The 19,851-nt window shown below is 23.2% G+C and overlaps 3 protein-coding genes across 4 annotated transcripts; 2 read left to right on the top strand and 1 right to left on the bottom strand.

Moving 5' to 3' along the window:
* Window positions 1–35: 35 nt before the first annotated feature.
* Window positions 36–6,936, top strand: LOC127283972 (chitinase-3-like protein 2). Its single transcript, XM_051309184.1, has 6 exons — window positions 36–245; window positions 587–847; window positions 2,385–2,666; window positions 3,086–3,322; window positions 3,481–3,904; window positions 4,200–6,936. Exons 1-6 carry the CDS (start codon window positions 187–189, stop codon window positions 4,329–4,331), a joined length of 1,395 nt encoding a protein of 464 aa, XP_051165141.1. The 5' UTR covers window positions 36–186; the 3' UTR covers window positions 4,332–6,936.
* On the bottom strand, window positions 5,549–11,105 carry LOC127283973 (ubiquitin carboxyl-terminal hydrolase MINDY-3 homolog). The gene is made up of 5 exons (XM_051309185.1): window positions 10,523–11,105; window positions 9,839–10,208; window positions 7,700–7,968; window positions 7,261–7,558; window positions 5,549–7,161 (listed from the first exon to the last, which is right to left on the bottom strand). The coding sequence occupies exons 1-5, from the start codon at window positions 10,614–10,616 to the stop codon at window positions 6,858–6,860; spliced, it is 1,335 nt and encodes a 444-aa protein (XP_051165142.1). The 5' UTR covers window positions 10,617–11,105; the 3' UTR covers window positions 5,549–6,857.
* Window positions 11,106–11,634: 529 nt separating this feature from the next.
* On the top strand, window positions 11,635–19,077 carry LOC127283971 (serine/threonine-protein phosphatase 2A 65 kDa regulatory subunit A alpha isoform). 2 transcript variants are annotated; one of them, XM_051309182.1, is made up of 7 exons: window positions 11,635–11,722; window positions 11,801–11,971; window positions 12,353–12,544; window positions 15,093–16,096; window positions 16,224–16,467; window positions 16,678–16,921; window positions 18,686–19,077. In XM_051309182.1, the coding sequence occupies exons 2-7, from the start codon at window positions 11,888–11,890 to the stop codon at window positions 18,688–18,690; spliced, it is 1,773 nt and encodes a 590-aa protein (XP_051165139.1). In that variant the 5' UTR covers window positions 11,635–11,722; window positions 11,801–11,887; the 3' UTR covers window positions 18,691–19,077. The 2 variants fall into 2 exon arrangements, with proteins under 2 accessions (XP_051165139.1, XP_051165140.1); XM_051309183.1 differs by having other exon boundaries at window positions 11,649–11,722; window positions 11,873–11,971.
* The last annotated feature ends 774 nt before the right edge of the window (window positions 19,078–19,851 follow it).

Genomic DNA, 19,851 nt, shown 5'->3' with positions numbered 1-19,851 from the left:
AATACTTGCATAAGCATTCTGATTGGCTATTGTCGTTTTGTATTCCCAATCAGCTGCGAATGACACTGACAGAAGCAGACACAAATGAAGAAGAGTCGTGTCAAGAAGTGTTGTATCATTGTTGTCTTGTTTTAAATTGAAGTTGTTGTTGTTTATTAGCTGTAATTTAAAAAAAATTACAATTCAATGGTTAATCAAACACCTGATCCTCAATCAAAATATGAATTATTAGTCGACATACAAAAGTAAGTATATACATAAAAAAAAAAAAAACTATAAATATCTCCTACTTTTTCCATATATAATATTATTGATTTGATACACTTTTACTTAATTATTATAAATTTATGTGATACTATAAATAAAAATAGATGAATTAAAACTTGATTGAATTGATAAAATGTGAATGACAATAGTGATAGTTTATTATGACACATTTTGTTTACCTTGGAAATTAGTATTATCTTTTTTAAAAAAAAAACAGTTCGGCTTTATATGAACATTTAATAAAATGTTTTATGCGGAAACTGATTAAATTAAATTGCCTTTTGTGTGAAAAATATATATATATATATTGTATTTGTAGACCTCGTTTGAGCAAGCAAGTCCTTTGTCTTGCCCTAACATTTTCAACAGTTGGGGCATTATTCATAACTCGTATTTGGATTGGAATTTCAACAGCGCGATCAGCGAGGGAATTTGTTGTTGGTGAAAAAATTGAAAATGCCCAGATTACTGCGTGGTTACATCGGGCACGGATGTATGCCGAATCGACGAAGGAGAACAAGAATTCGTCCCGGGATGCAAACATTAAATCAACCAATGATTATGCCCAAGATCCCTCAGGGTAATTATTTATTTCATAGTTTTTTTTTTGTTTTTTTTTGACAATTTTCAAATTCACTGTTAGTTAGTTTTCATTTATTGTAATTTACAATAATTTTATTTTTATTTGTAATTTATATTTGTAAATATAATTTATATTTGTAAATATAATTTATATTTTAGGCCTCGGATTATACGACTTTTTTTCAAAAATACGATTTTTTCAACTTATTTTGATAAAATGCGACTTTATCGAATTTTTTTTACATTTAAAAAAAAAAAAATTTCAATAAAATACGTTTTTTTAGTACCTATACAATGTAGATTTTTTTTATTTTAATGATTTAATAAATTTTTAACTAAAATTCTCAACTAAATTAATTATTTTTAATAATTTTAATTTATTACAAATTTAATTTAATTTTACAAATTCAATTATTTTAAACTATTTTTCAATTTAAATTTTTATGAAATTTAATAATTGTTTATAATTTAAAAAGCAAATTAGCAAATAAAATTGACAAATTTCTCTTATTATAATTATTGTTTGAAATTTAACACTATCTTTTGTAATTCAATTATTTTTAAAAATTTCAATTTAAAAGCTTCTAAAATTTAATTATTTCTAAAATTTCCCATCTAAAATTTTTTTGAAATTTAATAATATTTCAATTATAACTTTCCTGAAATTGAATTATTTTTAATGATTTTTATAATATTCTTCGAAAATTTAATTATCTAAAACCATTTTTCACTTAAAAATTTTCAAATTCTATTTTTCTCTGCAATTTCTATTAAATTTTTTTAGTGAAATTATCAAAATTTTTAAATTAAAAATTACTTTTTTAATTAATATCCAAAATCAAAATTTGAAAATTCAAATTTCAATTTGAAATCAATCTTTGAAAATTCAATTACTTTTAAAAAATGTTATCTAAAATTATTTGATAAACTATTTTTAGTTACTGTAAAATTTAATTATTGTCTGAAAATTAATAAAATCTTTTCAAATTCAATTATTTCTAAAAATTTCAACTTTTAACTTTTTCAAAATTATTATTTAAAAAAAATTTTTTATTTAAAAATCTGTAAAACTTGATTAAATATTGTCTGAAATTGTTTTGATCATCAATACTAAAAACTATGAAAAATTTTAAATTCGAATAAATTGCTTAAATTAGACTTGAAAAAATTATAAAAATGGAACTTTAAGAATTTTTTTTGGAAATTTGTCAAATAAAATTTTGAAAATTTCTCTTACAATTAATTCGATTCTGAAATATTCGAAATAAATTTTCTTGGTAATATTTTTATAGAATTATTATTCTCATTACAGAATTAATAAAATGAATTTAATATCTAATAACATTAGTTAAAGAAAAATATTTATTAACCAATTAAATTTTGTGAAAATAAAAAAATCGTCTTTTTTTTAATATAAATCGACTGAAACGAATTTTTTGTTGCCTTAAAATCAATCCGAGGTCTGAAATTTGTAAAATTTCTTTTTGTACAAAAAAAAAATGAAATATTTTTAAATTATATATTTATATATTTAGGAAAATCATGGTCTGCTATTTCTCCATATCACAAGACATGAACACGTCGCAAGAGCTCAATCCGTCGCACGTTGACCCTCATATTTGTACGCATATTATCGTGGGTTTTGCAAGCGTGGTAAATTGCAGTCTCAACTTGGGCGAGTACTCTTGGGTTTATCGGCAAATTGCCGATCTAAGAATTCAAGAGCCCAATCTCAAGGTGATGATAAGTGCAGGCGGAATAAATGAGCTCAATGCAGGATTTCCCGAAATGGTCAGAACACACGCCAATAGAAAAATGTATGAATTTTTAATTATTACTATTTAATTTTAAAAGATCTTTAAATTTTTCGATCTTTGTTGAATTTAACTATTTAATTTTGTTACTAATTGATAAATTCTTTTTTAATCGCTGCTATTATTATTATCCAGAAAATTGTTGAAAATTACGTTTTATTGAAATATGTTATTTAAAGGAAAAAGGAAAATATTTATCAAACATGAGAATAAAAAAAAAAAATTAATCGACTGTCAATAATATGCGGAAGTAAATAATAATGAATGTCGAAAGAAATGTTTATCAAAAGATAAATTTATTATTGAGATAAAAATCAGAATGGAATTTTGCAATTTTATTTTATTTTATTTTATTTTATTTAAAAAAAAAATAATAATTTCTAAATCTATAATAATAAATAATATTGGACAATATTTTACAGTTTCATTAAATCAGTGTTAAATATCACAAAAACTTTTGGACTCGATGGACTTGATATCGATTGGGAATTTCCTGCATGGAATGGAGCAAATAGTCGTGAAAAAATTTATTTCATTCAACTTCTTCAAGAATTGAAAAAAGAATTTTTACGAAGTGATGAAAAATTACTTCTTTCAGCAGCTGTCGCTGCTCCTGATTCTATTATTAATCAAAGTTATAATGTTCCAGAAATAGCTAAGTAAGTCAAACGTGATTTAATCAATAATCGTATATAAAATATTTTAATAATAATGGATATATAAAAATAATTTTGAGAAAAAAAGCAAATAAAATAGAAAATATAAAACGCCTTTAAAAAAAAAAAATAATATTATTAATTAAAATTTTTCTCTTCAGATATGTTGATTTTATAAATTTAATGTCCTACGATTATCATTCCTATGTGTGGTATTATCCAGTGACTGGTTTGAATTCGCCACTTTTTCATCGTTCAACGGAAATTGGATTTTTGGCAAGTTTAAATGTAAATTATTCGGCAAACTATTGGATATCAAAGGGTATGCCAAAAGAGAAAATTGTTATTGGAATTCCAACTTATGGACATTCGTATAAATTAACTAATCCATTGAATCATGATGTGCAAGCACCGGCAAAAGGAATTGGTACACTTGGTCGTCATAGTTTTGTACCATATTACACGGTTTGTCAATTTCTTCAGGGCGGTGCCAATTTTAAATTTCTTAATGACAGTCTCGTGCCATACGCTTATCAAAATGACGAATGGATATCGTACGATGATATTAATAGTGTAATTAAAAAAGTAAGTTTTTAATATCATTAATTTCAGAAAGAAAAATAGATAATTTATTTTACATTTCAATGCGAAAAATTATTTTTAATGTTCAATTTTTATTTAACAAAATTTCTAATTATTCAACTTTTTTATTAAAAAAAAAAAACAATTAATTTATAATGAAAAATTTTTATTTATATTTTCAATTTGATAAATTTTTAACTTATTCAATTTTTTATTCAACTGAAAATGTCATTAAACTTTTATTTTGTCGAAAGAGAAAAAATTATATTATTAATTTGCTTTATTTTTTCTCTCGCAGGCAAAATGGATCAAGTCAAATGACTACAGAGGTGCAATGATTTTTTCATTAAACTGTGAGGATTGGAATTCGACATGTTCGAAAAATGAAACATTTCCTTTGATTCGAGCAATTAAATTTGCAATGAATTGAAAATTTAGATCAATTATATTAAATTAAATTATAATAGACTGTGATTCAACTCTCAATGCAGTTAAATCCGTACAAATTAATTTATATATAAATATATATATATATATATATATATATATATAAATATATATATATAGACAGTATTATATTTTTTGTGATACGTGAAAATTTTCACGTACACAATTAATTTAATCATTCCAATTTGTATATTATTTTCTCTTCTTTTTTTGTTTTTTACAACAAAAAAAAACTCAACCAAAGAAAAAAAAAAATGTTACCAATTTATCTATTTATTCCTATATTTATATAGATAAAATTAAATAGTTTATTTCTACTTGCTATTACTACTACTACTACTATTTAATGAAACATGTAAATACTTCACATTTTGAAAATAACAACAAAAATTTGGAAAATTTCCACTTTTTTTCGAAAGAAAAATCTTTCAATTCTTGCCATTTTCTATTGAAAATATCTAATGTTTAGGATAATAGGAATTGGGAAGTTGAAAAAAAAATAAAGTATAAAAATCTTCGTTTCCCATAAATAATTGTTATGTACTTTTGTACGTATATTAAGTCCATCACAGTATTATTTCAGATTCATTGAACTTGAAACCAAACAAAAATAAAATAAAAAATGTATCGTCATTACATTGAAGGAAATATATACAAGCCAGAAAAAAAGTACTTTTTTTCAATTCTTCTAAAATAGTCATTTTATATTTTTAATTAATTTCTACAATAAGAAATTATTACCATTGAAAAAAAAAAAATCTTGGAAATATTCATCAATTTTTGTTACACATTTTGGGTATATTAGAAATTTTCGTGGAAAAAAAGACATTATTTACATTTTATATAACTAACAAAGAGAATTTTTCCTCTAGCAAAAAAAAAAAAATATGTAAAATTTCACTAAATATGAAATAAACTTAAAAAGTGCTGACAAAGTCTAGGAACTGCTTTATTATTAAATTTCACTAAAAAAAAAAAACTTTATAATAAGGGAATTTTAAGGAAACATCCAAGAGACGCAAAAATAAATCCTGAATTTTTGTATTTTCATTTTACCGGAAACTACATTTTTTTTATTTTACCAAATTATCATTTCGAATTTTCTTTTTGACGACAGATTTGACTAATATTAAATTTTAAAATAAATACTAATTTTTTTTGCGATTTTAGGTCAATTGAAAATTACAAAGAATGTGTAGGATGAATTATTTTTTTTTTTTTTTTTTTTTTAGGAAATAATTATGCTTTTCACATCGAACAGAGAGGTATATATATATAATATATAATGTCAAAATGAACACGACGATTGAAAAAATTCTATTATAATTATTATTATTAAAATATCCATATTAGTCCTGGAATCGGTAATTTTTAAATACTTTCGTGATTTTTGCGAGAAACAATTCTTTTTCAATATGGAATCCATATTATTATTTCACACAAAGTCGTTGTTAAATTTTGCACAAATAATTCTATATTTATAATTTATTATTATTTAATTATAATAGTAAAATAAATTTTTTTTATTTATTTTAATGTGTTTGACTTTTTTTTAGTCAAGAGCTTTTTCAAATATAAGATTTAAAAGTATACATAATTTAAAAGACATGGATGAATTTCACGTGGAATCGACAATAAAATAGAATCATTACTGAAAAGTAATAATTTTTGTTTTCTTATAAAATTATTATCTACAAACATTTATGAGAAATAATTATTTGTTCCATAGGAAAAATACTCGATTAAAAAAAAGGTAGTTCTTTCTGTATAAAAAAAATTCGGCAGAAATTACTATACATACTTAATTAAAATTTACGTATTTCCCTCTGCAGAATATATTTTAATTGATTTTATACAGAAAGTTCTATTTAAATCGAATTTTCGAAAGTTTCTCAACATTCATTATTTTTTCACAATTCTTTCTCTCAATCACATTACTTTTTTTTTGAGATACATCCAGGAATTATTTCTGTACAGCCTAAGTTATAACAAATTTTTTTTCATTTTCTTTTTAAATAATTACGTTACTTTATTAAGAAGGCGCTCTTTGTGTGTTATATTACTTTGTGAATCTAAAGCAGCGTTTTTTTTCTATACCGCTATAATATATTTTTGTATTTTCAGTCTACAAAGGATAGGCGAAAGAATCGCGGCTTAAGATGTCATGCAGAAAATAGAGAGAAAGACTATAAAAAGTAGGTGATTATATTTTCATTTGAATAATTTTTCAATTATTAATTTTTTTTTTTTGTGTTTCTAAGATTAATTTACCTATTTATAGAAAGGGGAGGGAAAAAATTTTAAAAATAGAAAAAAACGAAATTTAATATAATGGACAATTTTGCCGATCCTTCCGCCAGACTGTCCATTTCTTTTTTTGCAAAAATTTAAGAAGCAAGAATTTTTTGAAAGATAAAATCTTGCTTTCTATATTCATGATCTTTCTCATCTTTTCTCATCTAAAATGGCCTCTGAATTTTTGCTTCTTTTTTTTTTGTTACAGTCTTTCTCAATTTAAACTCGGTTGTCGATTATTGTCCCATTCAACTTCGAGATTTTGCCACTTTGTTTGCAGAACCGTTAACATACTATTATTTGAAACGCATTTTAAATTACTCTCGAGTAACACCACTTGACCTTTGTGATAAATAATTTTGTTGTCAGGATTACTACGCGATAAACCATTGTAATGATAAAGTGTAAATGTATCAGGATCAGTTGGTTGTTGCTCTGAGAAAAATTCTTCCATGAATGCATTAAATAGAATTATTCCTAGATTCTCCTTGTCTAATTTTTGTTTTATTATATCCACGCTGCAAGGGAATTTTTTTTTTTTTTTAGATATTTCATAAATAATTTATAATTATTTTCTAAAAAAAAATTTTTTTTTGGGAATAAAACAAAATACTTACTATTCAGAATCATTAACTAAATTCAATTCAGCGAGAACATCTTGTAATAAAGTTGTTTGAATGAAATTATTACCATCCGGACTGTATTTATTGAAAATTCGCTTAGCTTTCTCCGCGGGTGTTTCGGGCCTCACAAGATCTCTCTCGGGCGAAAATAAAACTGTCAAATGTGTCTCTGATCCTAAAACCCAAACTGGATGCTTTGGCGATTTGAGAAATGCGCCCACTTCACAATATTGCAAATGTTCGAGATACGCTAAAAATCCCACGGAATTTTGTTTCTCGATACCAAGCAATTCTGAAAAAAATAAAAATAAATTAAAACAAAATCGGAAAAAAGTTAATAATAATAGAAAATTAAATTTTTAAAAAATAATTTATAATTTAAAAAAATGATGAACTTTAAAGAGAGATAAATTATTTTTTTTTCAATTCTTACTGAGTCCACCGACGTCTTGCTCATGATCCCAAACGTGACCAACTGCTCGACCAGTTAGCATAAGATTTATTAAACTCTGACTTCCGTAGCCAAAAGTCGATTCAATTAAACATTCCGATGAGTCTAACATTTCCGATTGCATTCCAACCATTCCCTTTGTACATATTACTGTATAAAGTAACACAAAGACACCAAATGATTCTTTTAATAAATTGATCCTTTCCATAAAAAAATTTTCTACTTCGCCAATGCTCTCTACCGGAAGTATCCTGAAATTTTTATTAGATTTTTAGAGAAAAATTTCTATAGATTTTCATTAGACAAAATAATAATAATAATAATAATAATAATAATAATAATAATAATGCCAATAATGTTTTTTTAACGACTGTATTCTTTGGTACAAATAAAAAATTTTTTTGAGTTATAGAATAATTCTCAAGATTTAAATTTATAATTTTTTTTTTTTTTTAAATTCAGATTATCTTTCTATATTAATAATAAAATAATTTATGGTAAATAATTTTTGCTGATCAATTTTAATTTTAAATATAAAACTGCTACTCAAATTGAAATTCGAATAATTTTAAACTTAAATCAATTAAAAATTTGGACAAATTAAAATTTTAATAGTTTAAAACTTAAACCAATTAAAATTTGAATGATTTTAAACATAAATCAATTAATATTTGGATAAATTGAAAAATTAAATTAAATAATATTTGGACAAATTAAAACTTGGATAGTTTAAAATTTAAATCAATTAATATTTGGACAAATCGAAATTCAAATAATTTAAAACTTAAATCAAATAATATTTAGATAAATTGAAATTCGAATAATTTGAAACATCAATTAATTAAAATTTGCGAAACTTAAGTAAACAACGTTTATGATAAACGATTTTTAAAGAAAAAATTTTTTAAAATGAAAAATTATTTCTTTAAAAATCATTTATCATAAACGTTGAGTATTTCAGCTTCGTTAAAATTTAGAAAATTGTTAAATTAAATCATTTTGAATTCTGATAATTTTAAACTTAACTCAATTAATATTTTAATAAATTAAAATCAAATTAATTTGAAACTTAAATCAATTAATATTTAGATTACAATTTATTTAATTTTACATTTCGATCGATTTAATTTACATTTGATTGAAATTTTAATTAATTTTTTTTACCAATAAGAAATTAAAACTGATTAAAAGTTGGATCAGTTGAAATTTAAATTTAATTGAAATTTATATTAATTAAAATTTGAAGGAATTCCAATTGAATTTATGATTAATTAGAAATAGAACGAATTTAAATTTATATTGATTACAATTTTAATCAATGAATGCTTCAATTAATTTAAACTAAGATTTATTGAAATTTAGCCTAAATAATAATTTTTAAATAATAATTTTAATTAATAATTGCTTCAATTAATTGATACTAAAATATATGTATACTAAAAGTTTTGAACGTTTAAATGAATGAATTTTTTTACTTTTTGTAAGTTTGGATTTTTGTACAAAATATTAATTTACACGCAGTAAAAAATAAATGACTTATTTAATAAATATTGTATTTATTTTTTATTACCTATATAAGAATGAAATAATTTTTTGAAAATATCGAAACAGAAAAATAATTTCATTCATTTAAGCGTTTAAAACTTTAGAGAAATTAAAAATTATTAAAATTAAGGCTAAATAATTTTTAAATTAATAAATAGAATCGTGGATTAATTGAATTATTTAAATAGAAAGAAATAAAAATATAATTTTATGTTTTCTAAATTATAATACAAGATCAACAATGTTAAAAAAAAATTCTTTTTAAACTAATAAATTATTTTTCATTATTTCTGTAGTTTAAAACAATGTTTTTAAATTTGTAAATTTCATTATTTTTGAAATAATCCGCAAATTAATTGAATTTAAAAAAAGATTAAAAAAAAAGGTATAATATTATTAAAATTTAATTTAACAGAATTTTAATAGAATAAATTTGTATTTTCGATATAGGTATAAAAAATGATGAATAGATAAAAAATTTGTGATCGCTGTTTTCTTTTTTAAAATAAAAAAAAAAATTGTACAAAATTTTTGACAAATTTTTGAAATAAATTAAAAATAAACTTATTTGTATACCTTAATCGTGAATGAAAATTTTCAGAGAGAATTTCTTGTCCTTCACTTGTGCTTGGGACATTGACAGGAATTCTAGTCTCTGATTTCGATGAACATTCAGGCACTTCTCCATTAACCATATCACTAGAGTCGCTTAAAAATACGATAGAATACTTTGGATTTTGTACATCAGCAGCCTGTGCAACAATTTCAGTAATAGCTTTCACAAGTAGTTGATCACATTTTTCAGCTTTTATATCTTTCCACGTTGAAATGTCACATTCTTGTAATAATTGTTTTATTATAAATGCTTGAACAGGAGCAATCACAACACATGGCCCACCTTCTCTTTGTACGAGTGCAGTCGGTTCATCCGAACTGAAATAAAAACCTGCGAAAAAAAAATTTTCTTTTCAAAATATAATTATTATTTAAATATTAATTTTTCAAGACATATTTTGAAATACAATGAAAAACAAATGAAAAATAAACAAAAAAAAAAAAAAAAAAAAAGAGTATTGGAATTATACAAAATAGAGGTACCGAACAGAGAAAGAGGAGTGATGTAATAAAGAAAAAAGCCGTATTTATATACATATATGAAGTAACAACAAAATGTGTGAATCATTTTATGTAATAAAATTACGAGAATTTTTTTTTCTCCCTCTTTTTACTTTTTTTAAGCAAAAATAAAATAACACTCACCTTGTGCCCATCTTCTAAAGACATCTTCCTTAACACTCGGTCCCCAAAGAAGGATTTTGATATTTTCTAAAAGTTCTGCAGCATTCTCTGCCATTATCGAACTCGTGGACGAATTATATATTATTTTCTTTTTGTTTATTTTTTTCTAATGTTACAAATTTACAAAAAGAAAAAGACCACAATTTGTATTCCCCTTTTTTATTCTATTTTATAAGGGACATGATGCAGTGTAACTGATTAATTAGTCAAAAATAAAATTTCAATTTTCCAAGTGTACTAATGTTTGATAACCTATTTGGCACATACAGCAAAGTACGCCGCCATGCCAAAAAAAAAAAAACAGCAAAAAAAAAAGGAAAAGAAAAACCCCTCTTTTTTCAGTGACCACGATTTTTTGATTAAAAATTAGAATTATCGCACGCTTGCCACACCTTACATAGAAATAAATTAACTGTTTTTTTTTGTTTTTTTTTTTGCTATCAAATTTTGTTGAAATTTGCTCGAAACGCAGATTTATCCAAGCTCCGAGCTTGATTAATCGACCACGTGATCATATCAAGATCATCCATATCACTGTGTCCTTCTCTATGTGACAAGATGGGCAAAAAGCTCGTTTTCATAAGAAAAGAAAAGCTCAAAATTAGAAGATAAGTAACAATCAATGCCATTCGTTCATTTCAATGGAATATACAATTTTATTGGTTAATATTTTTACATTTAACCAATAAACATTGAGGTATTTTATAATATGTTTATTCTAACCTAGAAATATGTGGAAAAACTATTATATTTGTAAATTTTCTTTGTTAACAAATAAATCTATTGTAAAAAAAGAAACAAAAAAAAAAATGTTAATTATTACAAATTTTTTATATAGATATTTTCAATTTCTTTTTCAAATTGGAAATTACGTTAGTCACGTGACATTGGAAAAGTATTATTTTTTTTTTTTGAATATGTACCAAAAAAAACAAAAAGAAAAGAAAAAAAATTAAGAATTTATTAACGCTAAAATATTATACAATAGTTATTTTCTATTTTTCTTTTTTGTAAAAATTAGAAAAAAAAATTTTTTTTTTTAAACATTTTTTTTCGGCGAGCGCAGCGTCATCTGTCGAGTTTAATGAAAATCAATGGTCAACGATTTCATGGAGGTTCGTGGTGCTTTGTCGTTTGGTGATAAAAATCAACAATTCACATGTAATAATGCTGTAACGTATATAACTAATATTTGTTTTTCAAAAATCTAATTTTTCATTGAATTATTTGGCGTTAAAGCCGCGTTTTAAATTGATTAAACTTGGCACGCTTCGCGGTTTATTATATATACAATCGTTGGAACCGTATTAGTGTGATAGCAGCAAAATGGCAGCAAGCGAGTCCACATCGGATGAGAGCCTTTATCCTATTGCCGTTTTAATTGACGAATTAAAAAATGAGGATGTTCAGGTATTATGCATTTTATTATTTATTATTTCTATTATTTCCGGCATTAATTATTCAACATCTAGCATGCATTGATGAAGCGAAAGTTTACCGGTCATTTTCAATGTGTTGATTGAGGTTGTGATTATATAGAACCTTGTTTGCAGACACTGTTATAAACGCTTATTCAAACGTCATTAAAAAGATTTACTTGGCGGCGTTAAGAGAAAAGTGTTAATTTTATTTATTTTTCAAATTAATTATCAATATAACAGTTGTAGATGATTTTCTTTTTCTTTTGATAAAATTGAATGCGTCATTGTTGTAGTGATTCATATATTATTAAATAATAATTTTTGTAATATGTACTCTTTGTTTGTTTGTTTTTTTTTTTTTTTTTTATAGTTACGTTTGAATTCTATCAAGAAACTTTCTACGATTGCTCTTGCTTTGGGTGTTGAGCGTACACGCAGTGAGCTCATTCCATTCTTAACAGAAACAATTTATGATGAAGATGAAGTACTTTTGGCACTTGCCGAACAATTGGGAACATTCACGCCTTACATCGGTGGACCGGAATTTGTATATCATTTATTGGTAAGAGAAATATTTATTTTTGAATTATTTCATGTTAATTATTTATATTTGTTTTTCTATTTTTGGAGGGGTGAATTTTAATTGACTTTTGTCTATATATTTATAATTCTAAACATTTTGTACTTAATTAAAAAATATAAAATTTTTATTATCGAATGAATCATTCAATAAGTGAATAATTTAAGATTTTCTGTTTATTCGAATTTTTATAAAGTAGAAATTATATGAATTTTATATCGGATTTCTATTACGAAACATTTTTATTTGTAAAAATGTTTTGTCTTAATTAAATTTTTATTTATAGGAATTTTTTTTCAATAAAATTTCTTTACGAATATTCACATAAAAGAATTTTTTATTTAATTTATTTCTGATTTAATGGAAATTCAATTTAACATAATTTTTATTTAACTAAATTTTTATTATAGAACATTTTAATTTGAAAAAATTTCCATTTGTATTTATTTATTTCCATATCAGCAAAATTTTTAAATGGCAAATTTTTAAATTAACCAAATTTGCGATTTCAGAAGTTCTATTCAATAATAATTCATGTAAATAAAAAAATTAATAATAATTAATTATTTATAATTTCAGGTTTCGAAGTGAGACACATTTTTACTTTTTTGATAAAAATTTTGGGCAAAAGCCATTAAATAATAATTTTAAAAATAACAGTATTCAAGAATCTTAAATTTTAGCGAATTTTTGGATTACTAAAAGCTCGCCATGATTTATTATTGGCTGCGTTAACTAATGCTTTGTATAAATATTTTTTACACGAATTTTCATTTTTCAAAATATCATTTAACATAATTACTTCTTAAACGATTTTTTACTCAATAGAATTTTTTATTTGACAAATTTTTAATTTACAAAATTTTTTCTTTACCCAACTGTTTTTTTTTTTTAAATAATTCTACTTTAACCGAAATTCAGACAATAATTGAAATTTAAAGTATTTTGAATGGAAAAATGTTTTAAATAATTTAAATGACAAGATCTTGATTAAAGTTATTAGAAATAATTATTTCAACAAAAAATTGGAATCAAAATTTTTAATAATAATTGAATTTCAGGAGATTTTGAATTAAAATTTTTGTAAATTATAATTGCTGAAAATTATTAACAAAGTTTCAAACAATAATTGAATTTTAAAGAATTTTTAATTAAAAAATGTTTTATTTAATTGGATTTTTTGAATAATTGAATTGAAATTATTAATTTAGCAAAGAATTTTAGATATACAAATTTTAAAAATAATTGAATTTTGGATTAAGATCTTTAGAAATAATCGAATTTTTGGAGATTTTTAATTAAAATTATTGTTTTAAAATACTGAATATTTTATATAAGCTTTCAATTTCAAATTCTAGAATTTAAAAATTCGAATTACTTAAAATTCTACTGAATGAAAATTCTAATAAATTAAAAATAGATTAAATTAGATTTCTTTTCAAAAAAAAGAGTTGGGTAAAGAGAAATTTTGTAAAATAAAAATTTATGTGAAAAATCATTTTTATGGAATAATTATACGCTTCTACCGTTGTGACAAAATCAGAAAGTTAATCGAAATTTAATAATAGAAATTTTTTTTTTTTTTAAATAATCAGGAGAAAAATGATGTTAATTTTATTTCTCAGAATTTTTCTTTCAATATTTTTAGACAAGAAAATTTTTAACGTCAAACTTTGTAAACTAATTTTACTTCATTTTTAAGATGCTACTTTTTTTTATACTTTTTTCAATTTTGGGGATACTTTTTTTTAAATAATGATACTTTTTTATACTTTTTTTTTTAGTCTCTTACTACGCTTCGAAGCCTGTAATCGTTTCAAAATTTAATTTAAATTTTAGGTGATGAAATTTTTAATCAATTCCAATTTTTATTTGTCAAATTAAATTCATTAATTAAAATTTTAATCAAAATGCAAATTAAATCAATCGAATCTTAAAACGAAATTTTCATCTATTTTTGGGATTGATCGATTTTAGTTTTAAATTAACCGAATTTTGCAATTTATCGAAATTTTAATTTACCTAATTTTATAAAATTATTCAAATTTTAAATGATTTAAGTTTAAAAGTTGAAAATTTAAAATCTGTTTTGAAAAAAAAAACATTTTTATGCCTGAACGTTAAAATGAGGGAAATAATTTTTTTTTCTTTAAAAATTTTGTAAAAATTACTACAGCAATAAAAAATAAATATTACATTAAACATTTAATAAATTATTAATTTATTTTTCGATATAGAAAGCAATAAGTATTTTATTTAATTTGAATTTAAAAAAGTAGTAAATAAATTTTTCGTTCATTTGAACGTTCAAAATTTTAGGTGCATAAAAATTTACTCTTTTCACCTACTTTGAAGGTAAAAGGTACTATGATGCCTGTTATTTACAATTTTTTTTTTTCTATATTTTCATATGATACTGATTTTTCTATTTAGTATTAATTACATCACTTTTATTTCGCATTACAATGTGAAAATAAAATTCAATTATTGTTATTATTATACCATAAAAATTTGAAAAATAAAATTTCAGCCACCATTGGAATCATTGGCAACAGTTGAAGAGACAGTTGTAAGAGATAAAGCAGTTGAATCTTTACGTAATATTGCTCTTCAACACAGTCCAGCTGATTTGGAAGAACATTTTGTTCATCTTGTTGAGCGTTTAGCATCAGGCGATTGGTTCACGTCGAGAACATCAGCATGTGGATTATTCAGTGTTTGTTATCCACGTGTTAATCCAACAATAAAAGCAGAATTACGAAATCATTTTCGTAATTTATGTCAAGACGATACACCAATGGTGAGGCGTTCAGCCGCATCGAAATTAGGAGAATTTGCAAAAGTCGTTGAAATTGAATATTTAAAATCTGATTTGATACCAATGTTTATAATACTCGCTCAAGATGAACAGGATTCAGTTCGTCTATTGGCAGTTGATGCATGTTTTAATATTGCAACATTATTACAACAAGAGGACGTTGAACAGCTTGTAATGCCAACATTACGTCAATGTGCATCCGATCAATCGTGGCGTGTACGTTATATGGTCGCTGATAAATTTACAGATTTACAAAAAGCCGTTGGTCCTGAAATAACAAAAACAGATTTAGTCTCGGCATTTCAATTATTGCTTAAAGATACTGAGGCTGAGGTGAGGGCAGCTGCCGCCGATAAAGTTCGTGATTTTTGTCAAAATTTAGAAGCATCAAAACAAGAATCAATTATAATGACTGATATTTTACCTTATATCAAAGAGCTTGTCGCCGATCCAAATCAACATGTTAAATCAGCATTGGCCAGTGTTATTATGGGTCTCAGTCCAATTCTTGGTAAACATAATACAATTGAGCATTTATTACCATTATTTTTGTCGCAATTAAAAGACGAATGTCCCGAGGTACGTCTTAATATTATCAGTCATTTGGATTGTGTTAATGAAGTCATTGGAATTCAACAATTGTCACAATCACTCCTGCCAGCCATTGTTGAACTTGCTGAGGATTCGAAATGGCGAGTTCGTTTGGCGATTATTGAGTGAGTTCTTTTAATACAATATTTTCGTATTTTTAATTACGAATTTTGAAAAAAAAAAATTAAATTGTTCTTAATTTTTTTTATTATTTTTATTATTAATGATTATTTTTTTCGTGTTTTTTTTTAGATATATGCCATTGTTGGCCGGTCAGTTGGGCGTTGAATTCTTTGACGAGAAATTGAATTCTTTATGCATGACTTGGCTCGTCGATCATGTTTACGCGATCAGAGAAGCGGCGACACTCAACTTAAAGAAATTAGTAGAAAAATTCGGTTCAGAATGGGCACAGAATACAGTCATACCCAAAGTGTTAGCAATGTCAAGGGACCAGAATTATCTTCATAGAATGACATGCCTTTTCTGCATTAATGTGAGTAAAAATTTTTTAATTTTAGTTGTTTTCACCACCAAAAATGTGAAAATAATTTTTATTATCAATATTTTTTAAAATAAATTATTTCTTGTTATTGATGAATTTTCCAATTAGAATTTGGAAAAAGTAAAATAATTTTAAATGTTTCTTTCTTTTTTAGCTTTATATAAAAATTAGTAAAAAATTTTGATTTAATTAATAACGCAGGTATTAGCTGAAGTATGCGGTCCAGAAATCACAACAAAAGTGATGCTTCCAACTGTATTAGCGATGGCAAATGACAATGTAGCAAATGTCAGGTTTAATGTTGCCAAAACCCTTCAACGTATTGGACCTTATCTAGAACCTAACGCTGTGCAAACGCAAGTTAAACCCGTACTAGACAAACTCAACACTGACAGTGATGTCGACGTAAAGTATTTTGCCTCGGAAGCAATCGCCGGAATTGCAGGTAAAAAAATAAATAAATTTCAATAATAATATGTTAATTGGTGATTATTATAAATAATACCTTTTTTTTTAGCTTCAATTTTTATTCAATAATAATTTATTGAGACGTATGATTATTATAACTGTGAATTTTTTATTTAATTAAATTTTCAATTTTTGTTTACTAATTTCTACAATTCTTTTTTGTTTATTTAAATAATAAAATTTTCTAATTCAAATTTTTCATTATTTTCAAGTTGAAAATTAATCGATTTGCGGAATTTTGAAATATTTTTAAAAACATTGAAAAAAATTACAATAGAATTTTAAACTGTGAAATAAATGAATGAGGGGAAAATAATTTTCTTCTTTTTTTTTTTTTAGTAATTATAGTCACGCGTCTCCCTTGCGACTAAGCGTTTTGAATTTTAATAACAAAACAAATTGTGTGTGACTTTAGCGATTCGAGGAATTCATTCGACCGTGATGCGATAACAACATTATCCTTGCATGCTGCCTTCTATTTACTAATTGTATTCCCATCCTCTGTTTATATGATGTTTCGTATTGAACCTCTCTTGTGCATGGTCAACATTTTATAAGTTGCTTGATATTCACAAATACAAATTGTATATTTACAACAATAACAACAAAAAATCAGTGCAAAATTGTTTTTATCCCTTTTTATAAATTTTTTTTTTCCTCCAAAATTTATTAATTACAGAATTTTTACCCAATAGAAATTTTCTAATGGGGAAATTTAAATAATTTAAAAAAAGAATATAATTAAAAATTTATTTACAAGAAATATCTAATCTAATATTTTCTTCTCTGAGGATCAATATAAACTGTGAATTCCTATTTTTATTATAAATTTATAAATTTTTGTCTTAGAAAATTTCTAAAAACTTTTCCTTATCTTATGGAAAAGAAATTCTATTTTACAATATTGAAAAAAATGAATATTTTAATTGTAAGCTTAATTTAGTGTTATAAATATATAATTATGAAAAAACGAATGTTTGAAAAGAAAGAACAAGTTTATTCTTTAATGTTCGTTGATCGCGAGGAACAAGTTGAACAAGTTACCGGTTATGTAAATTTCATCTTTGAATACTTTTGCAATATTATGGTAACAATTTTTTTTTTTTTTTTTGTTTTTAAATAACATAGATGCAAATAAAACACATAAAAAGTAAAATTATTTAATAATCACAATATTTGTATTTGATTGTTTGCACTGATTTTTAAGGGTAATTCTAACATAATTTTTAATTCTGTATATAATTAAGGAATTATATTATATTAGTAGTGTAGAAATTATTATAATATTAATAATATAGAAATCATATAATAAAACACTTTTATGATAAAGTAAAATATATATAAATTAGAAAAATTATTGTCTAATAGAAAGAGAATTTATTATTCAATTTAATTTTTTACTGATAATTTAAAAAAATCATTTCAATTATTAATAATTAGAATTAGAAAATTTAATTTTTAATTTAATTATAATAATATTTTCTATTTTCAATAAGAATCGAGATTTTAAATGATTATTAATTTCATTATAATTATGATTAAGAAATTTTTATTATCCGGTAAAATTATTCTAACAGTTATTTTGTTTTTATATCAAAATTTTCAAGATCTATTTATTTTCATATTTCTAATTCTACAGGAATTTATCAAAAATCTAATTTTACAGAAATATTTTTTTAGTTTTTCTTTTTCTTTTTTTAAATAAAAAAACATTTATCACGTAAAAAATCTTGTGTTTCAGCATAATTGAAATAGGACAACCGAGTGCATTGTATGAGTAACGAACAACATGCGACATCAGATTTAATACATAACGAAAAAAAAAAGTAAAAAAAAAAAAAACAAAAAACAAAAATATATAATAATAATTAATAAACAAGCAGATACACTGATCACACTATTTCCATTCGCTATACACGGAAAAAAGCGTATATTATTAACTGCACAGGCAGGTTAAAATCCAACATGAAATTTTTCGAGTTAGCGATTAACCGTTGAATAATATTTTTAGTTCTGTTGTATTTGTATATCTATAATGATGTATTAAGGTCGAATAATCAATTTAATTATTGGTATCATGTATCTCTCGTACCTACTTAAGTCTTAACGATTAATAAAGAAAATGACTCAGAATTTTGTTTTGTTTTAAAATATTTTGTTCCCCTCCAAAGCCTCATTGAAATTATTTCTTTGAAAATTAATTTTATTCAAATTTAATGATAATTTTCCACGTCATTACATTGTTTTTAGAATAAATAAAAAATTACTATATATTACAAATTTTTATTCCATTTATATAATATTATTCTCATTACAGAATTAATAAAATGAATTTAATATCCAATAACATTATAGTTATTTAAAAAATAAATATTATTAAAATAAAAAAAATCCGACTTTTTTGGAAATATAAATTTGACTATAAAACAACTTTTTTTTTGTGCCTTAAAGTCGATTCAAGGCCTGCAGTTAAATTATTTTTTATTGAAGTAAATTAAAATTTATTTCAATATAATTTAAAAAATTTAATTGAAATTTACGTGGTCGATGAACTTTACATTTCCTATGAAAAATAATGGAATAAATAAATGAATAATGCAAATATTATAATACGTTAATTTGAAAAATTATATAAAAATTAAAAAAAATATTTTTTTAATATATAAAAATAAAATAGAAACTTAAAATTTTCTATTTTTTCAGAAAATCAAAAATCGTTTGAATTAAATAAATTGTCATTTTCATTATAATAAAATTATTTTTATAATTATTATAATTAAGAAATAATATTAATAATAATAATAATAATAATAATAATAATATTAATTATGATTATTATAATGATGAAATTTTGTAATTTACCTAAAATAGAAAAATGTTGTGTAATGAAAGATTAAAAAGTCAATA

The sequence above is a fragment of the Leptopilina boulardi genome, unplaced genomic scaffold, assembly GCF_019393585.1.
Source record: "Leptopilina boulardi isolate dan_hultmark-lab unplaced genomic scaffold, ZJU_Lbou_2.1 LbouV2_316, whole genome shotgun sequence".
In the NCBI taxonomy this organism is placed as follows: Eukaryota; Metazoa; Arthropoda; class Insecta; order Hymenoptera; family Figitidae; genus Leptopilina; species Leptopilina boulardi.
The sequence above is the reverse complement of the archived record's forward strand: the minus strand, read 5'-3'. Positions and strand labels throughout refer to the sequence as shown.